The sequence below is a fragment of the Opisthorchis viverrini genome, assembly GCF_000715545.1.
Source record: "Opisthorchis viverrini unplaced genomic scaffold opera_v5_27, whole genome shotgun sequence".
Classification (NCBI taxonomy): domain Eukaryota; kingdom Metazoa; phylum Platyhelminthes; class Trematoda; order Opisthorchiida; family Opisthorchiidae; genus Opisthorchis; species Opisthorchis viverrini.
The window spans coordinates 231,646-253,007 of record NW_008751682.1 but is presented as its reverse complement, the minus strand read 5'-3'; the positions used below and the strand labels follow the sequence as shown (position 1 = coordinate 253,007).

Here is a 21,362-nt window from a genome sequence, read left to right as displayed (position 1 = left end):
TTTTTAGACAGCATTTTCTACCTTCAAACATTCAGGTAAATTTTGGTGTAGGCTAGGCAACAAAATCCGATATTCCACAGCTTTTCGCAACCCTTTCTCTTCTATGTTTTGTTGATTCCTTCTATCAACAAATTCCTCGAACCCGAAACGTCTGCGAACTAAAGTGTCTGTATACGGAAATGTCAGGATCGAAATGTCTACGGCCAGAATCATTTGGCTGACGCATTCGGGATTCCGGTAAACAGACCTCATCCACAAGCGGAAACCAATGCACTGTTTTGCGGCGAAAACTTTTGCTTGAAAATTGTTTCAGCTGTTTATTAAAAAGCTTTCTGTTCTGTTGACACAGAATGATGACAAACATGTTTACAACGAATCCTAATCTATAAAAGCCAATTCATCTGCGCGTAAGTGTATCGTAGGTAACTAAAGTAACATCAAGTAACATCAAGTAACATCAAGTAACTAAAGTAACATCAACAAGTCGCTGAGATAGCACCGAAAGTAAACGCAGCTTACGACAGATACTCCCATTCATAAATCAATTTGTTTTTTCAGAAGACTCAGCTGAATCTCTTGTTTATTGGTACTTTCCTTTGTGAGAAACTCAGTTTATTTCATGAAAGTACATCCACTAAAAAGAGTCGTCCACTATTTTTATCTTTCCCTTTTAGAGATAGAAGAATCCGGAAAAGAAATGACTTGTTTCCCGCAAAAAGGATGTCTGAGGCTTCGAGGACAAATGAAGTTTATGAACGAGTGGGATGCTATCGTGTTTATTGGTACACCAATGTAAGTTCATCTTTCATATATGTGATAGATCTTTCGTCTATAAAAAAATGGGTTATTAAGTGAAACAATTGCACAAGTGGGCTTATGAATGTGATATTATGGTGACACACCGGAAAAAGTTGCAAATTAGTTTTTCCGTCTTTAGATCAAAGTATAGATGCTCATGAGTGATTAACTTTACAAATCACTCTGCACTCAGTAGGCGTAAATGCTGAAAAACAAAACGATATTTCAAATAGCTAGGTTTCTGGCTTGCATGGCGTCCAGTGAGAATCACCGTTTAATGTGCTGAGAGCACTTTCGGCTTGCAGGATAGCCACTAAGGGACATTTAATTAAAGTTGCGAAGATAACTATAACCTGGCCCAGTAGACAGGAAGACAATTAGGGTCCTCAACCAAAGCCTTTGGTTCAAAAGCCTAACAGCAAGGCAGCGGTGTTTGGCGGCAAATACAAATGCATTACCATTTTTACGGAACAAGTCGCTACATGTTCCAACCCCCAATCTGGAGGGCCAGGAGACTGCGTTCGTCAAACCTCTAACCATTGACCAACCTGGTATGAGAGACTCTATGAATGTCACGGGGACACTCACCAGTATAGCTCAATGGATCGCTGAGGTTCACAAACCGTCACACCACGGTAAGGTTCAGTTTCTTCGTGACAGCCAGTACACCAAATCGGTTTTGAATGATAAAAATGTTTGCTTTGTAAAAGTTACCACATCTTATGACCGATGGGACGAAATTGGAGAGTGATGTCAGTTCACTCGGTTTTGAAATTTTCGCTCTGTGTGTTTGTTAGTTCTACGACAAGATGATTATGGACTGGGATGGTGGTTTAATCGTGGTGTTTAATCGGCCCGGGCTCTGCGATCCAGGTCTGACGCTACTGCTGTTGATGGCCAGCTTCACTGAAACCCGCACATCGTCACGCACCAACTTGGCTGGTCTAATACCGCTAATCTCACGCTTGTCAATCCGGGAGTTATTCTATTCCCACTGAAAATGTCAAGCCATTTCTACTGTATTGGCTGCAAAAGGAATGAATTCTCGCCCTGGACTCCAAGCCGCATCACTTTTAAGTTTAATTTGTGCTTCATCTCTAGAGAATGGTCTGTCTTTTTTTTATCTCTGGTTAACACTTGCCATCTATCTGTGTCTTTTGGTGGTGTGTTTATTCTTTATATTTACTGGCCAGTTCTGGCTTCGAATTCTTGGAAGCCGAATTTAGGATTCGTTTCAAAAGGGCTTGGTAAATAATCGGTAGTTTTTAACTCGGCAATGTTTCATTTTTGACACAAAAGCTTCGTCAGGCCAAGTTACCGGGTTACAATGTCGGCCACGTTTTAAGGTATACCGAGAGCCAATCAGTAGGACTTCCTTCGATTAGCACACGAGATCAGTGTTGAACGTCAGTGAATGCGTCTTGTCGGCTAGTGCAGGTGCCTGAATCTTACGTTGATGGGTTTGGGGATCTCCAATTATTTTTGATTGGGTTTGGTTCTTTAGTCTTCAGATTTAAAGGTGCCACTGTGTGGGTCTGTAAGTGTTACGACATTTTATTTGGGGGTGGGTGGGTGAGAATAAGTACTCTTCATATCTAAGCTACTTCTGTTGAACATTCTTGTTTCTGATACCCGCACACCAGCAAGATGTCAGCTCGACCGATCTAAAACCGTTTTCACTCGTTTGCGGGACCTTTCGTTCTATTCCTTTATTTATTTTATTTCTTTACTCATTCCTATTCACACTGAGATGCGTGGCTGTTTCGACAGCCTCAACCCTCGGACTCTGTGGCGTAAACCATAATCCCAGCCTCAAAAATTCAACATTTTCTGAATATACTTTGTGTTTTGTGTCCAGTGCATGTTCTGCCATTTCTGAGGCTTCCAGTAACGCTCAGTACTCATCTGCGCTTTCCCGTGGCCGGCTTATTTTTCTCCTGTGCTCTCCGATTCTGTTGTGAAGTGCTCTGACCAACTGTTCTAGATAGACCTTGATGCAATCGTTGCATTTAGTTTTTATAGACACGCCCCCTGGTTCTGTTCACCTGGAGGCAATCCTTCAATTGCGCCGGTGCGGACTGAAGAGTTTTTCCCTTTTGGAGAACTAAACTTATATCAATTGTGTTTAGAATCCTTCAACTGGCTTCGGATCTCTCTGGTTTGTATGGAATAACAGCGGTCTAAATCCATTCATTGTTAGCTTTCCCCACCGATACCACAACCCTTTGTAACTGAGGCCTATTAAAACTGACTGGATATCCACTACCCCGAAGTTTGTTCTCCACTTCAGTTTGGAATTCTGTCCAATTTCTTGTGATCAAAGGGTTTTGCTCGGCTAACCATTGAGGCAATTCTAATGGACGTAGACTTTGGATAAGCAGAGGGCTGTTAAAAATTACCCGATTGTCAGCTGGCTTTTCATACACTGAGGTTTTTAGTATTCTTCCGACATTATGTGCCACGCAGTCTATGGGGGACAGTGTACCCCAAGTTGACTCTATCTGCATAATAAATTTGCTGTGTGAATTCAGGCCATTCAAGCAGTTGCAAAACTCATTTGTCTTGCCTTGTTTCATCATGAAAAAATTGCCATATACAAAACGCCAGAATATATTGGGTGGGTAAGGTAATACGGCTGGCTTTCTGTTGAAATTCCTTCGTAAAAAATTTGTCAAAACCCAGAATATTGGAAATTCGCCTGCTAAACACTGTTTTTGAGCATAAACCACGGAGTCAAAAATGAAGTGAATGAGATTCAGTTATACTCTTATGCCTTCCGCTATTTCATTTACTGTAGGCTCTGTCAGTTCTAAAGGTGTGTTGTTTGCGAGTAGCAGTCGCTCGGTTATTTCTGAAGAGTCCCATTTTAACACGTCTCTGTATAACGAATTGGTGTTGAAACTTACAAGAATGTTGTCTGGTTTCACGGTGAAACCCTCTACTTTGTCAGCAAAGTCGTATAAATTCCTAATTTTTACCACTAGATTTTCCGCTGAGGGGTTTTAGAATACCTGTTATGAATCTGGCCAGCCTATGGGGTAAAGAACGCACTCCGTCTACTATCTGTCTCATCTAGATTTTTGGTAGGCCGTAAAGCACTTCTGGGGTACAATCTATACCAATTAACTTGCCCTAAAAGGCTTATCATGGACCGAAAATACCTGTCAACCTCATATTTATACCTGTTCATTATTATTGTAATATTCTCACTATTAATAACCCGCTAAGAACCCTCGAACAAATGGCCATGGCCTTACCTTTATCCACCTTTGTAGTCACTATGTTGTCCACCAGTTTTGGCGTGTGTAACGTTATTCACTCTGCTGGTGAAACATTTGAAGCTCTTGGCCGCTGGGACTTGTGGACTGTGACCAGCTGTGCCCGTAGCTTCTCCGTCTTAATTGGCGGAAGTTTTTGAAACACAGATTCCACGCTAGGAATTTTTTCTTTCTCCCTTATCACCCATTTGCTAACCTACAAAATTCAAACCTTTTTCTAACGGACAACACTCTTCCACACTTAGCATTCTGTTTGATAGATTACCATACCACACTAGCTAGTTGGCTCCCCACGCTTCGTTGTGGGCTCACTAGAAAGCTGTCTTAAAAAGCAAATTTTCGAACTTACTTATTGGTCTATCTCTGTAGTGCTGCCCTTGGATGAATTCGACTTCTGTCGCTCAGGTTTTGAGTAACTGGAAGTCAGTGGGAGAAAGCAAGATCATGGTTGGTTTTGACGGATTTCACATGAAGACCGAGTAGTTACGAATTACTTGGCCACCAAGAATGTGTGAACAGTCCACTCTACTGACTCTACCAATGTGAATTTTCAACTAATTGAGTTATTAGTAGAATTCATCCGGCTTATCTCGTTTAATCAAGACAAAAGTGTCACCCACCTATTTTTAGTCACCGTGTAAACCAGCAGAAAAGTTCTGTTCGATGTCCTCCGTAGAGATATTGGCCAAAACCACTAAAATTGGAGATTCCATTACCGGGTATCGTTGTCTAACGTAACCTGCAAATTGGTTGATTATTCAGCATTTTTTGCCTTCTATTATTCTGTCTAACATAGTTCATGTCTCCTCTGGTCGTCTCGTATTCGAATTTGAAGAACTGAATTCATAGTTCCAAGCAAAAAACCATGGCTCTGATTTCGTAGTCGTACAAATCTTAAAGATACGTGTTATATTTACGGGGAAGAGATTTTAAAATACCCACCAAGAATCTGTCCAATCCTGTGTTCGGTGTATTTGTCGCTTACCTCGCCCCGGAACGGCTTAATACGACCGTGAGGTACTCCCCTCCTGCACCTTAATCTTACCAATATGCTGTTTTTTACAAACGCGTTTGATGTTCCTGGATGCAGCGTGCGAACTAAAATTGCAAACGTGTACCAAAATGTCGGATAATGCTAAGTGTGACCCACACAACCTGTTATTCTTCTCCTGTGATCAGAGCAAGAACTATTGCCAACGCCTAACCAGCAAATACCGCGAGAAAAGCGGCAATGGCGCGCCACTGGTTTGGAAAATAAATGTGCCGGCCGTCGGCTAGTGAATGATTGTCACTTTAAATCAAGACTATCATTTTTATTCCGATTACGCCCACAAATGCCGCGAAGACTATGGGTATCTATGAAAGTTCAAGTCCCGAACCTACTTTTAGATAGTCCTTATCTGGAAAATTCCCTTAGCCATCGATTTTCAGTCTGATTACATACGGTCTGCTCTGTTGCTTGCTTTCATGTTTTATTTATTAGCCAAAAGACTATGGAGCCGAAAGATTTGCTTCATCACTAGTGGAAAGCACGTCATGTGACTTAGTTGCCTGAATTATTGCGTAATTGAATCTTTCCCAGTCCAGATCGTACAAAAACCAGACAGTTGGCGTCAAAAATTGACCATGGCCATATGAATATCGCAGCCGGTTTTCAAAAAAACGAGAAGCGAAAAAGATCGTTGAAAAAGATGATAGTCTGTAGATCTCTAGTACATGGGAAGCTTCGGATTTCTGTTTCAAACAAATCAGCTTCAAATGTTCAACGGAATCCACATTTCTCTGTTTAAACATAACTATTTTCATTCACACCTAGCCGTCATATTTCCATAGTCCCACCCCCCAAGTCTGTGGTTCACCATGGTTAAAACTTTGGGATAAAGTGTGAAACAATAGATTGCTTCTTTTTCGGAAAAGTTTGGTAGATTTATTCCCGGGCACCGTTTCGCTTTTGACACAAAGGCTTCTTCAGGCCAAGTGACTAGGTTACGAGGTTGGTCGAGATTTAAGGTTTGCTTCCTTGTTTTCGTCTTTTCACACATTGATGTTCCGTGATCTGCTAACGCTGAAACCGGACATTGGTTAAACTCGTGTCAAAATGGGCACCAAACCAATGTTGCAGAGGTAGCCTTACTCTTGAATCTGCTCATTGGGGTATGGTAACGTATCTAGTGGGTGGGAACTTCGTGCATCCAAGTGGACAAATCACGTTGAAACGAAGCAGTCTTCAGGTCAGCGACATTTACATCAGACTGTTCACGTTTTGCTAAAAATATAAGGTAAACATATTCGAATTGCAAAATACTGGAGTTGGTCTCATTCCATGTATTAAGTTACCCTTTCTCTGTGTACGCTTTTCCTAACCCCGACGTTATCATCTAATTCAACTCAGAATGTTGGGACGCAAATAATGTTATTTCTAACAAAAATACAATGTTCGACAGTGCCCACAATATCTGAAAACCAAGCTCATCAATCAACCATCGGAGAGTCAAAAAATGGCAAATATAAACGTATTGTCGTTCTGTAATTTAAAAGGTAAGCTCGAGATATCTCAGTGGTTAAGATGCAAACATACTAAGGTTTGAACCCAACCTCGATATCTCGACTGCTCCATTCGAGGCTTCAGCAACGCAGCAGTATCTTAGTCCCCAAGGTTTTTTTTCAGGAGACATGACAACCAAACGCCGAAGCGATGTTACAACTGGGTGAAAATTATTTTCTGTTGTAGTATAATATTTTCTGTTATAGAATAGCACTGCATTGTGTTTTAACACTGTGTACAGTCTAATATACAATGGTATGGGCATGGCCAGATAGATACAAACAGTACGACGCAGCATATCGTTGTGTGTCACCCGAAGCCTGCTGCATTTTTCATTCGAAAAAGTGTAATTCGAGAAAGCAGATAGTCGAACATCTTTCAAAAACCTGATTTTTCACTCCACGACGAGGAAAGAATAATTGCACACAAACAGGTGTTCTTGTGGCGAGTGCTGTGATGTTCGATTACACTGAGCAAATATTTTCATCCCTAAAACGATTGGAGAGTCCTTCTTAAAGTTCCGATTAATACCAAGACCTCGTGAAGTTCAAAGTTCAAATTTTTCGCTTTTAGCGAGGTATAGTAACTGCATGGAGCTCGTAGATTTTGGCGCACATATTTAGACTTTGGGGCATCTTCCACCATTAGGTAACAAAATCCACACTTCTTCATCAGTGTAATACAGTAGACATCCTTATACTGCTGTCCCACTACTGTTTGCTGGCAGTAGTTTATGAATGCACAGGTGCTAACCGTATGGAGGATAAATTATACGGAGTTTACAATAACCTCAGTCTAAACATAACCTATCCTAGGGAAATCGTGTATTTGGTACCTTTTTCAATAATGTTTTCGTTTGCAAACGTCCTTTTGTGGTCGAGAAGCTGCTTACAAGACACGATATTCCTTAGTTTTTTTAAAAATAGTACACAGAATAACGATATTCCTTTTTTAAAAATAGTACACAGAATATTCTCCCAAGTGTTATGTTATGGTTTGGAGTTTCGTCATCATGTCCGAAGTTCCCTTTGCTTTAAAAAGTTTCCGAATATAAACATCAGCATAAAACCGATAAGTTCTGTAAATACATTTTTTGTTTGAGTTACTGCGTAAAACAAGAAACATCAGACGTTTAGAGTTCTTATAGGTGGTATTCTAGTTATTGTACTCCAGTTTATCGTGACTTCAAGATGGTGTCAAAGCTCGGTGATAACATTTCAGTTGTACCAACAGTCAATCTCTTTCAACCGGGGCGCTTTCATATTACAGGAAACCGACGGCTTTGAGCTAAATACAAAGAAATACTAATAACGTCGCACAGCCAATCGCCCTTTTTATTGCCACACTTCTGTTTTGACTTGTCTCTTTGGTTGGATGGTCCAAGCTTAATCTTATGCGCAAAGATCTCGCCAAAAGTGGTTGGAAACGTAAAAGAAATCTTACTGCGCCACTCCTCAGCAAGGAAGATATATAATAAGGTTCCATCGTTAAGCGAAGACGTTGAAGACGCAATATCTTGTGATCCAGTTTGAATCTTACATCAGTGTCCAATTTAGATATTGCGCATCGTTATACTGTTTGCAGTATGCGCTCGGTTGAACCGATTGTTGGCACGGAAATGTGGGGGTTAATGGGCACCGGAAAACTAGATATTTGAGTTCCGCAAGTGAGCTCAGTGTTTCATGGAATTCGCCCATGTAGATACGGAGTGAACTATAAGATTCCTCTCTGAAGAGAAAGTGGCGCCGTGAGGGGTAAAATTTCGGACTCCGTACGCTTATGGATATAGTTCCTTATGAGGACTTAGCATGAAAATTCACTTCATTCTTCATTGATTAGTTTATGAGAGTGGTGATACTTTTTCTTCAAATCTCATCCAGGGATGTTTGTGGTCCGTGAGTCAAATGAATTCTGGCACGGTGAAGGCAAAGCCCTTTGCTTGTTGGCATGGCGGAAAGGGCATCTCTGGTGGTCTGAACTTGCTAGCGTTCGATGTTGTACAATGTGTTATTTCGCCTTTGTCTATACGACGTACATGGGAATTTCTACTTGTGAACCACTCTACCTGACCTTTACTCAGCCTAGTCAGTTCCGACTAGCCATAACTTTTAAAAACGCTTTTTACAGAATGCAAGACGTGGATGCTATGTGGGAAGTCGGTCTATTTTTAAACGACCTTAGCATGCACGACTCGAGTCGAGATATGGTGATAACCGGGGAGCAACAGGCAGCAGAATTAAAGTTGGCCTTAGAGCAAGTGAGTCCTATACTTTAACCGTATATTCATTCCTACCAAATGATCATACAAAAATAAAACAGCCAATCTCCAATCACCGAAGTTTCCTGAGCTCTAGCTGATGAAATTTAATTACCAGCGTAGTTCAGACGAGGTACAGACTATACATAAGACCACTTATTTGCTGAGCTGGGCAATTTGATTGCAAACGTTTCATCACCAACCGAGGTGACATCATCGGTGCGTTGTTGGGGAGCGTGGTGGTGCGTAGCGATGGGTTGTTGATTGTGCCACCTACCATCTACGCTACCTGAGCTACCAACATTTTTCCGTATGTAAGACCACCTCATTTCTTCCACAATTCCTGTGTGTCTTTGGCCTTGTGCAATCAAAAAGAGGCACTCATAGAACATCATTTATATTCTACCAAGCATAAACAAGTTGGCAGACATGTATCAGTTGACCACAGTGACTTACCTACAGTGTGAGTTTGGGTGTTGTTCCTAAGGATTGAGTGATTATGAGTTTATTACCAAAGAGAGAACAATAAATTTTGGAATATGCAGTATCCTAGTTTGCTAGATAAACACTGAAGAAACCAGCTTCATTCATGAAGTTTTCTCAGTTTATTTGATCCAACAGTTCTGTTGTGTTGTGGTTTTAACTTGCAGTGGGGCGCTAATTTGTGCTCCACACACTTCTAAGATGCTTCTACCATCGATTAGAACTTTGTTCTGAAACAGACTAACGAATGAAAAAGTTGCGTCAAACGCATCCGTTCAAAACTCTTCATATATGGAACGATTACGCTGTAACAATAAGCAATTACAGAGGAGATTGGCAAAAGTGACAAACTGTTTTTCTTTTTTGTATTGAAACTTCCATAAAAAATTCTCATTATGATGGAACACAATGGACTGAAAAACCTACTAATACCGGTTAATGGTTGTCCGAGTCGCTCGCATTCCTTCTTGATTCAAGTTTACTGAGTTTACTCAAAGTAAATAACAAGTTTATTTTTTGCAGGAGAGTGAGAAGAGCAGACGGCTAACGGAAAGTCTGCATCATCTGGACGAAGAAATGAAACGAACTGATGAACTGCTATACCAAATGATACCAAAAGCTGTCGCTGAAAGGCTACGAAATGGGGAACCCGCAGTGGCTACTTGTGAAGTAAGCAACTGACATAATTTGAAGTTATGATCATCGTTTGCTGAGCTGGACGGGTTGATTGTAAATGCTTTGTTATTAGTCAGGATACTAGAATCAGTGAGTTTTGTGCAGCCACAAAAGGAGGCCTGAATGCTTAGTGAATAAGTTGATGTTCGCCTATGTAACATGAACTATGAACATTCTGTATGGCGTGATGAAGTGCCTGTCCTGCCTAATCAGCTTCAGTTGAGGAGGAAGAATTCCCGATAGGCAACGTATGGGAAGTATTTCACTAAATTTGTTCTCGAAATGTTAATAAGAACTTATCAGCCTATGGATAAAGCTGTTCAAAGTGATGACCGTAACCTACAAGTACGAGCCTCAACATGGATCATACTCAAAAGAATGTCATGAGGTTGGTTGTATTGGGAAAACAGCCTACATGCAAAACCAAACTGTTAGTAATCAACCATCTACTTGTTTGCGAACCCTCCGAAAAAGAAAATCCAGATTGCAGGCTTTTAGTCCATGAGACCTTGATCCAGGCAAATCCAGGGGTTAAAATCGTAGATTTACACTGCTGGACCATCCGTCATCCTGATGAAACCGGACAAATAACCAATTCTGTGGGAGAATCTAAACCACTTTTTTAAACCAAGGTTATAAGATTTTACTGCTAGGGAATAAGGATGTTGAAGAAATATGTTACACGAGACACGACTAAAAATAAACTGCGTTAGGCGTTTTTTCTGGTTATCTATGTCTGGCTTTTTGACATCAAGGTGAGTTAGGCCATATAACTTTCTAGTTCAACACCTCTTCGTTCTGACAGAAGTTTGAGGAGGTCACCTTGCTTTTGAGCGATGTGGTTGGCTTTACCAATATATGCAGTGGGCTTTCCCCATTGGAAGTGGTGAATTTGCTGAACAGGCTGTACTCATGTTTCGATGCACTGACGGAAAAGCATAAAGTATACAAAGTAAGTGTTTCATGATTTACATTACTTATTTTAATCCCGTTGTTTTTTTGTGACGAAATTATGTCCAGCGTTTGTGTGTCACTAAGCAGTTCTGCATGCTTTCTGTGGTGTATGTAATTCCATACGATGTACAAACTGATGACCTTTTGACACACTTAATCAGGTCGGTCAGGAACTAATACCAGTTCCTTCTGTTACTGTAGCGAAACCAAATGCGTACCTGTTTCATACTTTATTGTTACTGATGTGGTACGTGATTATCCCCAGGGTCGTGTAGGAATTTGCCTGTCAGCAGCAGCTGGACCATTGGACGTTTGCAAATAGTTATGATAATGCAAACGATCTGCGCGGAGCCAACTGGGCCCCCGCTGATGGATCTGTGAGTTCGATGCAGACCTAAGGGGATAAGATCAGCTGTCAAACTCGCAGCAGCGTGTTATGACTCTTCGGCCGACAAAGGCGTTACAGTAAGCTCCAGCACCATAGGTCTGACCTCACTTGTGCAGATGTTTCCGAAGGCAGACCAACTGTATAACCTTGCCGGCAGTTGTGTTCCTACGTTCGTCGCGGGTCGCCCTGCTTGGCCTTACTGTGTCCACATAGCAGAGCTACCCATCCGTTTCATATGACCTAAGCAATCAGCTTCTTGTAGAACATGATCCCTTCGTCTCTTTAAGTTATGTCTCCTAACAAACTTTGGTGTTCGGAATCAAGTCTGACGGGTGTGTGCGCAAAATCTTCGGTAGGTATTGCAAACAGAATCGATCAAGAATTTGGCTACGACATTGGCGTATCGCCAAGGCTGACTGCCCTATAAAACTGTGAAAGATACGATGGTACGCTACGCCTCGATTTTTGTCTTCACGCAGATGCTGACTGCTCCAGACACGTTGCGGTTCCCAACACACGAATTCAACAACGCAGGTCCTATGGTCAAGAGTGAGAATACTGTCGAGATGACGGAAATAGGAGCATCAAGATACTCTACTGCCATTGGCATCTATTAATTTTACATTTTTCTGGCTTAAGGAAGAGACTGATAGAGAGCACATGTATTCGAAAGCCGCAAATGCTTACAGCTCTCCAGAAGCCGTAGTTCCACTTTAAGATGTGTCAACTGTGCGAAACCTCCACCATTCGAACTTTTTAGTCACTCACCGTTCGTTTGGCTTTAAAGCATTCTGAACTAGACAGATGATCGTCCAGTACGGAATAGTTACCCCAACACCAAGATATCTAGACTTCTCTGAGAATATACGAGCGTTACAAAGTTGGCGCCATAATACCGTCTTGTTTCACCCTCGTGCCAATGTTGGAATATGTAGGCGTAGTTCCATAAGCCACCCAACGCTACAGAAAAGGGTTGTCTTCCCTTTGCCGGATCCTTTTCTCTTTGCATAGGGGAACTACCATGATACTTTTGCAGTCATGGGGAGAATCCAATGCTTGCCCTCTTGAACTAATTTGGTGGCAGTGACTGTTCGCCGACTATGACTAGTTCGGCAGACAATCGTTTGATCCCGGAGACTTTTGTACTCTGGTCAACGTTAAAGCATGGTCCGTTGAGTTCTCCTCTAAATGTTGGGGTATTTGCATCATTCGATCTCTTTCGATTTCCGACGGACGGTTGAGCAGTGTGAAGATGTTAGTCATGCAGGCACCAAAATGGCTCCAGATTACCTAAGCCCTGGTTGAATGAAGTCCAGGCATAAAGTCTTGGGCGCATAAACTTCCTTCCCACTATGTTTGCCACTCATTTTTCAGTTCCAGTGGATTTCCCATAAGGGTTCAAATGCTTTATGAGTGGGTAAGTTGGATATGCTTTACAATGCTGCAAAAAAGCTATAATCATATGCTTAGCCGTGGGGGTGATCATATTTTCAGTTTGTCAAACCAATCCTTTCTTGATAGTTTATGTATCCGAGATTTCTTGAGAACAGTTTTGTACGTGTTTTTGATTACAGTCCGTTTTGCGCTCCCAACCCTCCACGGACTGTTTCCTAAAGTACAGTAGAAAATATCTTTTAAAATCGCGTCGCGTTTTCCAATTCCATTAGAATTTCGAGATCCGGTTTCCTAGGCTATTCAATTCTCCAATGACGCGGGCCTGATGTATCAGTGGATGATCTTTGCTGCATTCAGCACCAGATAAGGAAAATGTCGTTGATCTTTATTGTCGAACAACTGCGCAGTCACTGAGACGTTGGTGTCCATTTGTCCTGTGTGTCCATTTGGCTAATGAGGTTTATCCAGGATTGAATCACTCCTTATTAAAGATAAACTTAAGAGCCGCTCTCATCAATTTGGAAATGCTGATGATATGGAGAAAACAATTTACTGCCCTCACAATCCTGTCTCGGGAGAAAGTACGAAGTTACACGCAGATCCCCTCTTAATATGGCTACTTGTATCATGGCCGCCCTCTTTTATTTTTATCTTTCTTTTATCTACTCACTATTAGCTTTTCTGATATCAGAAACCCCGGCGAAGCAAAAAACTATCGCTGCAGTCTCACCACCACTACAAAGCAGCAGCTTTCGGCGGAGATTTTTGTGTTATTTAATATTTAAAATTTTTAGGTCTTAAAGAAATTTAGGCATGCGCAGCCACCTCCATGTAGTAAGTGATGTTCGGTTTAATCGGCAAGTGTTTTGAGTAAATCACTTGAAAGTAGCTGTGCTGCTTGACACAAAATTCATGCAAGCTCTACTCGAGCATAGCTTTATGCACGATTTGCTAACAGGGCCATCTTCATTCCATTTAGAAACACTAATAATTCATGTGTTTTTTGAAAATATGCTCAACCATAAATTTGGAGTCAAAAACTGCGAAAATCTTGCAAATATGTCAATCAATTTTGATTCATTTTTCGGAGCATTCTTAACTGATAAACAATAGAGCCACCGTAATAGTTGTAGAGGGTTCTAAGTGGTAGTTTCACATCACGCCTCAAACACCGTCTGCGGATTCGTTATCCCCTAACATAAGATGTGCAACGTATGCTAACTGGGACTTGGCACAGTCGAGATGGTCATATCAACCGCTTACTGACGTGAAAGTGGTATGCCTGGTGGTTGATCATTGTAGAGGCCGAAAGCGGTCCCAAAAACATTAGTCTGAGTATCCAAAATTTGTTCGAAGTTGAAGGTTTGGAGAAAATAACCATGCAATGTGTCGAACTACTGATAGCTCGGTTGCGTTCACTAGCTGTTGATCGGCTATTGATTCGCCGAACCTGGCAATCAGATAGGAAATTTTTCGTCGCCATACCAGAAGACATCGTCATTGAGTAGTTGGGTGAATATTTCCTTTAAATCTACTAGTGTCTATATACTTCCTAAAGAGTATTTACTATCCATAACCTGAATGTTTGATAGAAGTTTTGCTCACACGTGACTTGACTGGACCGTTTGGAAACTTCGCCGCATTGCGTCCTGATTTGTTTTGATTGCTTGATTCGTTGGATGGCAGTTCCAGCAGTCCCGATCTTTCTTTTCGTACGATTCGTTAGCTTTTATTGTGTCTTGTTTTTTGGTCTTTCTTCCGGCCATTTCATCTGTCACTAGCATGCTTTGTGCTTTTGGTAGATCTCTTTTGATTTTAAGAGTTGAGTTAGTGTCCAGGATCTTCATGCGTGGAAACAAGTGAAGCTTGATTGTGTCCCCTAACAGCAAGTTGGCGTTCGTGCAATCCGTTAGGCAGCTTTCTTTCTGTTTGTCCTACGTGACACTTGTCGCAATACTTGTCTTCAGTCTTGTGTATAACTTTGGACTCTTTCTTTACTTTCGGTTTTCCTCTTGATTTTGGTATTACCTTTCCAAGTGCGTTCGTAGGCTTTTAGGCTAGAGTAACAAGTTTTTTTAGGAAACCTGTCTGAGCATCAATATTTCTTACGCAAATTTACGGTGGACCACTGTCATTCTTTTCATTCCATCCCAATTTACTTGAATATGTGCATCCACAGGTTGAAACCATCGGTGATGCCTACATAATCGCCTCTGGCTGTCCCATAAGGACTAAATACCACGCTCCTTTCATCGCCGAAATGGCACTCGATATGGTCAATTCGGTGCAAACGGTAAAGGATGAGTCCAAAAACCCACCAGAAAGTTTGAGAATTCGAATAGGTGAGTGAGTGCAACTCATTGTCTCTGAAATTTTCGGGTCCAAATTTGACTTCATGTAGTTCATATGACAGGGACATCGGATTTCCCTTTACTATGCTCACCCTCAGTTAGTGAATAAATATGCCAAACCTGTCGAAATTGTTGACTACGGACAAGAGGGTGTATAACCTTTTCTAACGCCGGGACTCGGACCCACTTTGTTTGCTTCCAGATCGAATTCCGACCTGCGTTCTGGTGTTCCACGCACATAGTAGTTGAGAACTTAGTGTGGGAAAGCTAGTATTCAAAACATCCCTAGACAGTACGATTCTTCTCTTTTCAATCTCCGTCAGCTACAGTCTGAAGTTTACACGTTTATTGTTTTCATCTGTTTCTGACCCATTTTATTTAAAGTTGAAAAGCTGAAAGTTATTGGTAGAGCAATGTAATCGATATAGCACGAAATGAAACCTTAAAAAGTAGACTACTGACTACTGAAAACTTTTCGATTTCGGTTTCGCCCTTCTTGGTGCTCATCAGGTAGGCGTAGCCCCAAGTTTCCGTCAACCTAGTAACCGGTTTAGAAAACACTGACGGGGCTTTGTAAACATACTGATATCATAGACTAATCAACAGAAATTTCCATGTAATCCCCGACGCTCTAATGAACCGTGATCAATTGAAGTCTCAAACACCAAGTTAGGATGTGAGTTTCGCGTCAGCACTCGTCAGTGAACTGACTGGCCAATTTGACTAGTCCATTGACCTAACGTGACTTTCCCCGTTAGGATACAACCGCGAAATAATCTCACCTGATTTGGTTCGCGAACAACAAAACAATTCAGTTGTATGGAGGAAAGCAATCGATAAATATGTCCGTTCATCCATTGCCAACTTTTCATTACTACAAAAATCCGAATGCAATATTGATCATTCACTGGAGTCATCACTTACTCTGTCCTACTTGTGAAAATGAGTCTGATGGGAAATAAGAACTGAAGAAAGGCGTAGCTGATCACCTTTGAGAAATAAGGTATGGCGATTAGATGTAGGTATTTATCGACCGTCGCGCCACACAAGGGTCATTTCAGTGCAGTGCTTCAACTCAAATGATCTGGACGGGTGGGAGCCTACTGACTCCTCGTGAGTAGTGAAGAAATAAGATGTAACAAAAGTTGAAAAAATAGATGGCGAACAGCTTCCTGCACTTTGTTGGTGTTCAGTTTACTATACCCTGCACGGATGATGCTGACAGTCGTCCCATTTCACACCTACTGTTGCGGTTTCGACCACTGCCAGGGTTGCTTTAAAACACAATTTGTTATTGTAATATTTCGGCATCCGAATAGTTTTCCAAAGTTGCGTGGCGTAGTCGGTGAAATTCACAATCTGAAATTTACAAGTTCATGCCAGCACTCTACATAAGCAATCCATCTTTCGCCCAAGAATGGCCCACCGTTCTAGCAAGCAGTTCTTTCCAGTACACAGCTTCGCATGGCATCCAATTAATTTCACTTTATGGCAGTGCTGTTCCAAAACATATCATAGCGATGATCTGAAAAATGGATGACTTCTGTTTGTAAATAAATGGGTGTGCATGAGAAGCATCGAACAGGTCACGTGACTGTTCGCCAGTTGAACTACCGGTAAATCTTCTATGTAACCAAGTGCACTTAGATTGTGCTGTTTGATAACCTTACACCAATAAGAGGCGGAATTTTTTCACCCAATTTTGTGACATACTGATTTCCACACCAAGAGATGTTGTGAAAAAAATCCGATTAGTAAAGCACATGCAGCATATTTTGATTTACATCCTCATGAATATTCTAATGGTGACGGATCAGTTTCACTGCTGTCTTCGAGTCTGACCAAAATGGAAAACCGCACCTCAAGAGCGACCTTCATGAATGACCTACTACTTTTATCGAAGGTCAGAAATTGACATTCCACACTATACTATGTTTTATGTCATCGGATTAAACCATTTCTAAAGTCTAAGCTTCGGTTTAAAGATGTAATGAAAGAAGGTACCATGTATGACGTTTGCCCATCCAGCAACATTCTACCTCAGATTGCAGGTATAAGGTGAAACCATTGGACAGATGCTGACAGTCAGAAACATATATAACGTCTTAAAGTGTTGACCATCGTGCATGCTAGTACGGGGTCAAACATACCAACAGTGGAAAAAAGAACTCGCCAGTCACAACCCCTTAACAAGACTCTTCTGCTTGTTGGAAGGATGTCAGCGATACCAGTTTTCATGCTTGGGAATCAAGCTTGGACACCAGAAGCAATAACGGTAAAAAAAATGACCTGTTTCTCATCAACAGATACTGATATATACTGTTTGGTCTTATTTCAGAACCCTAACTTCATTAACTTCAGATCAATATAAGAAAGTTTAACATCATTTCTTCCCCTCATAGTATTTTGTACTTAGAGAGAATTTAGAACAGTATTTGTGTCTTGATGCTCGTTAGAAGATTCAATGTTTCAGCTCTCGAGATGTTTTCTCTCATCAAGTAAGCTATATCGTCTTGGACGCAATACCCTTCATAGGTTTCGTTGGGATGTCATGAAAGACGTACACGAACCAGAATCCTTAAACGTGTTCCTCTGCACAGAGTTATTCTGGAACTGTAATTGGTCTCTCGGTAATTAAATAAAATCCCTTGCTATGTAACTAGAACAGACCAGTTAATCGTTCTCACGACAGATCAGCTTTTCAATCTGTAAATTGTCCCTTAAATAATACGGACTTCACATCTTATCGTCCAGCTGTACCACCGAATGTCATGCCATCAGAAGGGAGCACTAGGGCCAGGTTGCCCAAGCCTAGCCAGGGAAAGTCTAGAGGCGGAGGTCGAGTTCGAACCACGGGCCTTCCGGTCAGTAAATTCACCCTCTAACCACTAAGTCATCTCGCCGCATCGCATAGTGGAAGACGAAGTGTCCTTTCGTCTAGGAGCAAATTTAATCGCTAGATCGGTAAATACTAGATCAGTAAGCATCAGGAAACAGAAAATTACGCCATTTCTATAAGGTCGGCTTCCTTTGACGTAAGGTTTTTGGATTTGCTTACCGTGTTTCGTTATGGGTGCCTACTCCGCCAGAAAACCGCCTCCTTATTTTCTGAATTTAGATCTCGCTTTGCGAAAAATGTTATCTCAGAAGTATCTTTTGATCACTTGATTAAAAACTGGCAGCTTATGACTACTTGGTAAACGCTCAGTCCGCAAACTCTGCTGGGTCATTCGTGATATCGCTTGACACCCAGTAGGCCAAAATCCCAAGAAAAGTATCTTTGGGTGGTTCAAAAGCATCTCCTCAGTTCTACATCTGCTTCACCAGCAGATATTTCTGTATAATATTTAGTGACCGAAATTCCATCGCCCCCTTCTCTGCTTCCTTGGGCACGCTCGTTGCTTCTCATAATTCAGTTCTCATCCTCGAGTGGTAACAAGGCCGAGTTCAATTGCGCTGGCTGTTTCGCACACCTGACACCACGATAACACACCGATTGACGCGCCCGACTGGGTGATCGTGTTTGACTGCAGCGCGCACTACCAATGAGAAAGTCGATAAAGTACAACTTAGGTGTCAAATGGCGACTGGTCGTCAAGCCGTCCGATGAGTGTGTGCTCGGCTCATGTGCCTATGGCTAGTGTCTGGGCTAGATTGTAGCCCACCTAGTCGTTTAACTAACACGCACATACTACTTGATGTTTCGGGGAATTACTGCTGAGCTGACGCTGTACATAGGCTCAAAAATAACTGATTAGCAGCTGTGATTTTGAAAGACCGGCCCATAAAACTGTGTTCAAATTGAGAGTGTGGTAAAATCTACCCGACGAGTATGACAGCCATTAAAGAATGAATAGTCTCACGATTTGTTTTATCTGATGTGTGCAGGAAACTCCTTTGCTGCACCGTCGGGTAATACAATCGCAAATGGTCATAACGTGATTCAGAAACACCGTTTCCAGGTCCTTGCAGCAAATTACCGGCAGTCTGCTGACAGTTCCAGCAGAAAGGAGTGTGAACAACACGGGATCACGTAAGTTTCGTAGTTGTCAGGTGTATCACTCATGTGACGAATTTCAATGGGGAACCGATGAAGTTCACACTTTCAGCTTTAAACTCACTGAGTTTTTGTGAAGTGGGGAATGGGAAATGTCGTCTACGGAGGTGAGTAGGTTTCGCCTAACCCTCATGCAGTCTGAAATGTTTATCTTGAATAACCATGATGTTTGTTGCACTCGTATGCAAATGACATAGGATTCGTAACCCAGAAAACGAATTTTCATTGAGAACTGACGAAGCCAGGTATCAAGGATTAGATGTTTTCAACGAGGAGATTGGGTGAATAACTACTGATGGATACTTCGAATTCGTTTCTTATTCAATAGCTATATATTCCTCAGACTTGAAGCGGATGAGCACCGATGCATTCAAATGACTTCGCGATCTGAGTTGCTGAACTTTGTTACGGGTATCCCCATCCCAATCGTAGGTTAGCCAGGTCGATTATAAAGCATGATGTCATCGGCCCATTAGGGAGGGAGTATTGGGATCGGTCCCGTCCTCATTTGTTAAACAATTTTCGAGGTATACTGTATTTTTCTGCCCTTCATCCAAGGGTTTCAAACCTATGCAATCTGTTGTTTTAAGTTGTTGTTCCTAAAACTTCTTGAACAATCCGACCGTGTGCCCAAAAAGTGAAACTTCTATAGTTGACTAGTTTCGGAATTTATCAGGTACAAAGTACCTTACTTCCGCCATCTAAGCTCGAAATAGTTATGCTCACATTGAGGAAAAATAGAACAGATTTATTCAGCAGTATCATCAGAAGCCAGTGTTTCTATTGGAATACGGTAGAATAGTAGTTCCAGGGAGTTTACTTCACACTTGATTAATACATTTCACTTCACCGGGCCAAACTAAACTACTACTGTGACCATCTCGCCATGCGCATAGGTTTCGTCAGTGGATGTGCCGGTGTGATGAACAATGGAAACTGTTGATCAAAGGGACACACAGCAGATCCTACTAGATCCACCCGATGAATCCCAGTCGGAATGAAGCAGAGAGTAAAATGCTTCTCCAGGACTAGGCGTATATTTCATTTATGGCTGCTAGTTTCAACGTCAAATCCAACTCCGTTGATGCTTATCAGGTCTTCTACAAGGACCACTAAATTTGCCAATAATGCTTGACTGCCACAAGTCATCAAAGCTTCCGATAAATTTCACGAATTGACTAAGCAGTAATCACTGCAAGACGCAGATTGAGTTCATGGGACACTGATTGTTCCATTCCAACTTTATCAGACTTCGCTCAGCCGTAACATTGCTGTTTTTTCTTCTGCTTTCCGTTGTTACCGAGGAAGCACGCCTCGCAAAGGGATCAGTGCGCAGGGCAGCATGTTCCTTCAATGTACGACCTGTGAGCGCATGAATAGCACTTGCTTGGAAGCGCTGGTATGCATGAAAGGAAGGAAGTTTGTCTATCTTGCCGGAACTCTCGGAAGACCGTGTTTAGACTGTATACACTCGACCCTAGCTTTTGGTATTACTAGCCATTAGTAGTATTATATTTTTGATCACAACTGGTCAACCCGGATTCCGTAGCGATGTGTTAAGGATCATGATAGAATGAAACCTAAGGGATGTCTAAACTTCGCATCCCTTTTCTTGAGCGGATCGCAGCGGTAAACACTTACCGAATGTAGATAACCTTTTCAACAGAGGGACATGCATAGACTGCCGTCTATTCTTACTTGTGGCCAGAACACGCGCAATCCCAACCTGAGCAACCAGCGCAGACACTAGAGTGCCAACCAGAGCCGGATGATGGTAAAAGGCTATCTACGGCAAGATTCGTGAAGAAGGGTAGATCGACAGTCTGGTAGATAGTGTCATCCGTAGCTATGAAGGAACAACAAGTTATGGTATGGATTGTAATTTTTCGCAAACCTTGTCATATTCCCATTAAATTCATGGTATACTGCATCAACAGGTTACACTGAATATGGTCTGGTGGGAAATGTGGGCGACCGGCCCTGCACAGGGTGTGTGCCCTTATTAACTCCTCTCGAGTCATCCGGTCTCACTCAGTCGCTTAAATTCGTTCTAGAATTGAGAAGTCCACGAAATCCTCATTTCAAGGCTGGAGGAAATCCAGTTAATAGACAAGAAGCGTGTAGTGGTTAACGGCCCTATGGAGTCTCTAGTGAACTGAACAAATTACTGATGTAAGCCAG

The 21,362-nt window shown here is 41.8% G+C and overlaps 1 protein-coding gene across 1 annotated transcript in view; it reads left to right on the top strand.

The window, feature by feature from the left end:
* T265_12947 (hypothetical protein) overlaps window positions 1-21,362 on the top strand; it is a gene marked incomplete at both ends in the record, with an annotated part of 52,929 nt that overhangs the window by 10,508 nt on the left and 21,059 nt on the right. The window contains 5 exons of the mRNA XM_009166436.1: window positions 675-792; window positions 8,749-8,878; window positions 9,884-10,030; window positions 10,842-10,988; window positions 14,953-15,115. Of these exons, the coding sequence (XP_009164700.1) occupies window positions 675-792; window positions 8,749-8,878; window positions 9,884-10,030; window positions 10,842-10,988; window positions 14,953-15,115 (705 nt within the window). The remainder of the gene's footprint in view (window positions 1-674; window positions 793-8,748; window positions 8,879-9,883; window positions 10,031-10,841; window positions 10,989-14,952; window positions 15,116-21,362) is intronic.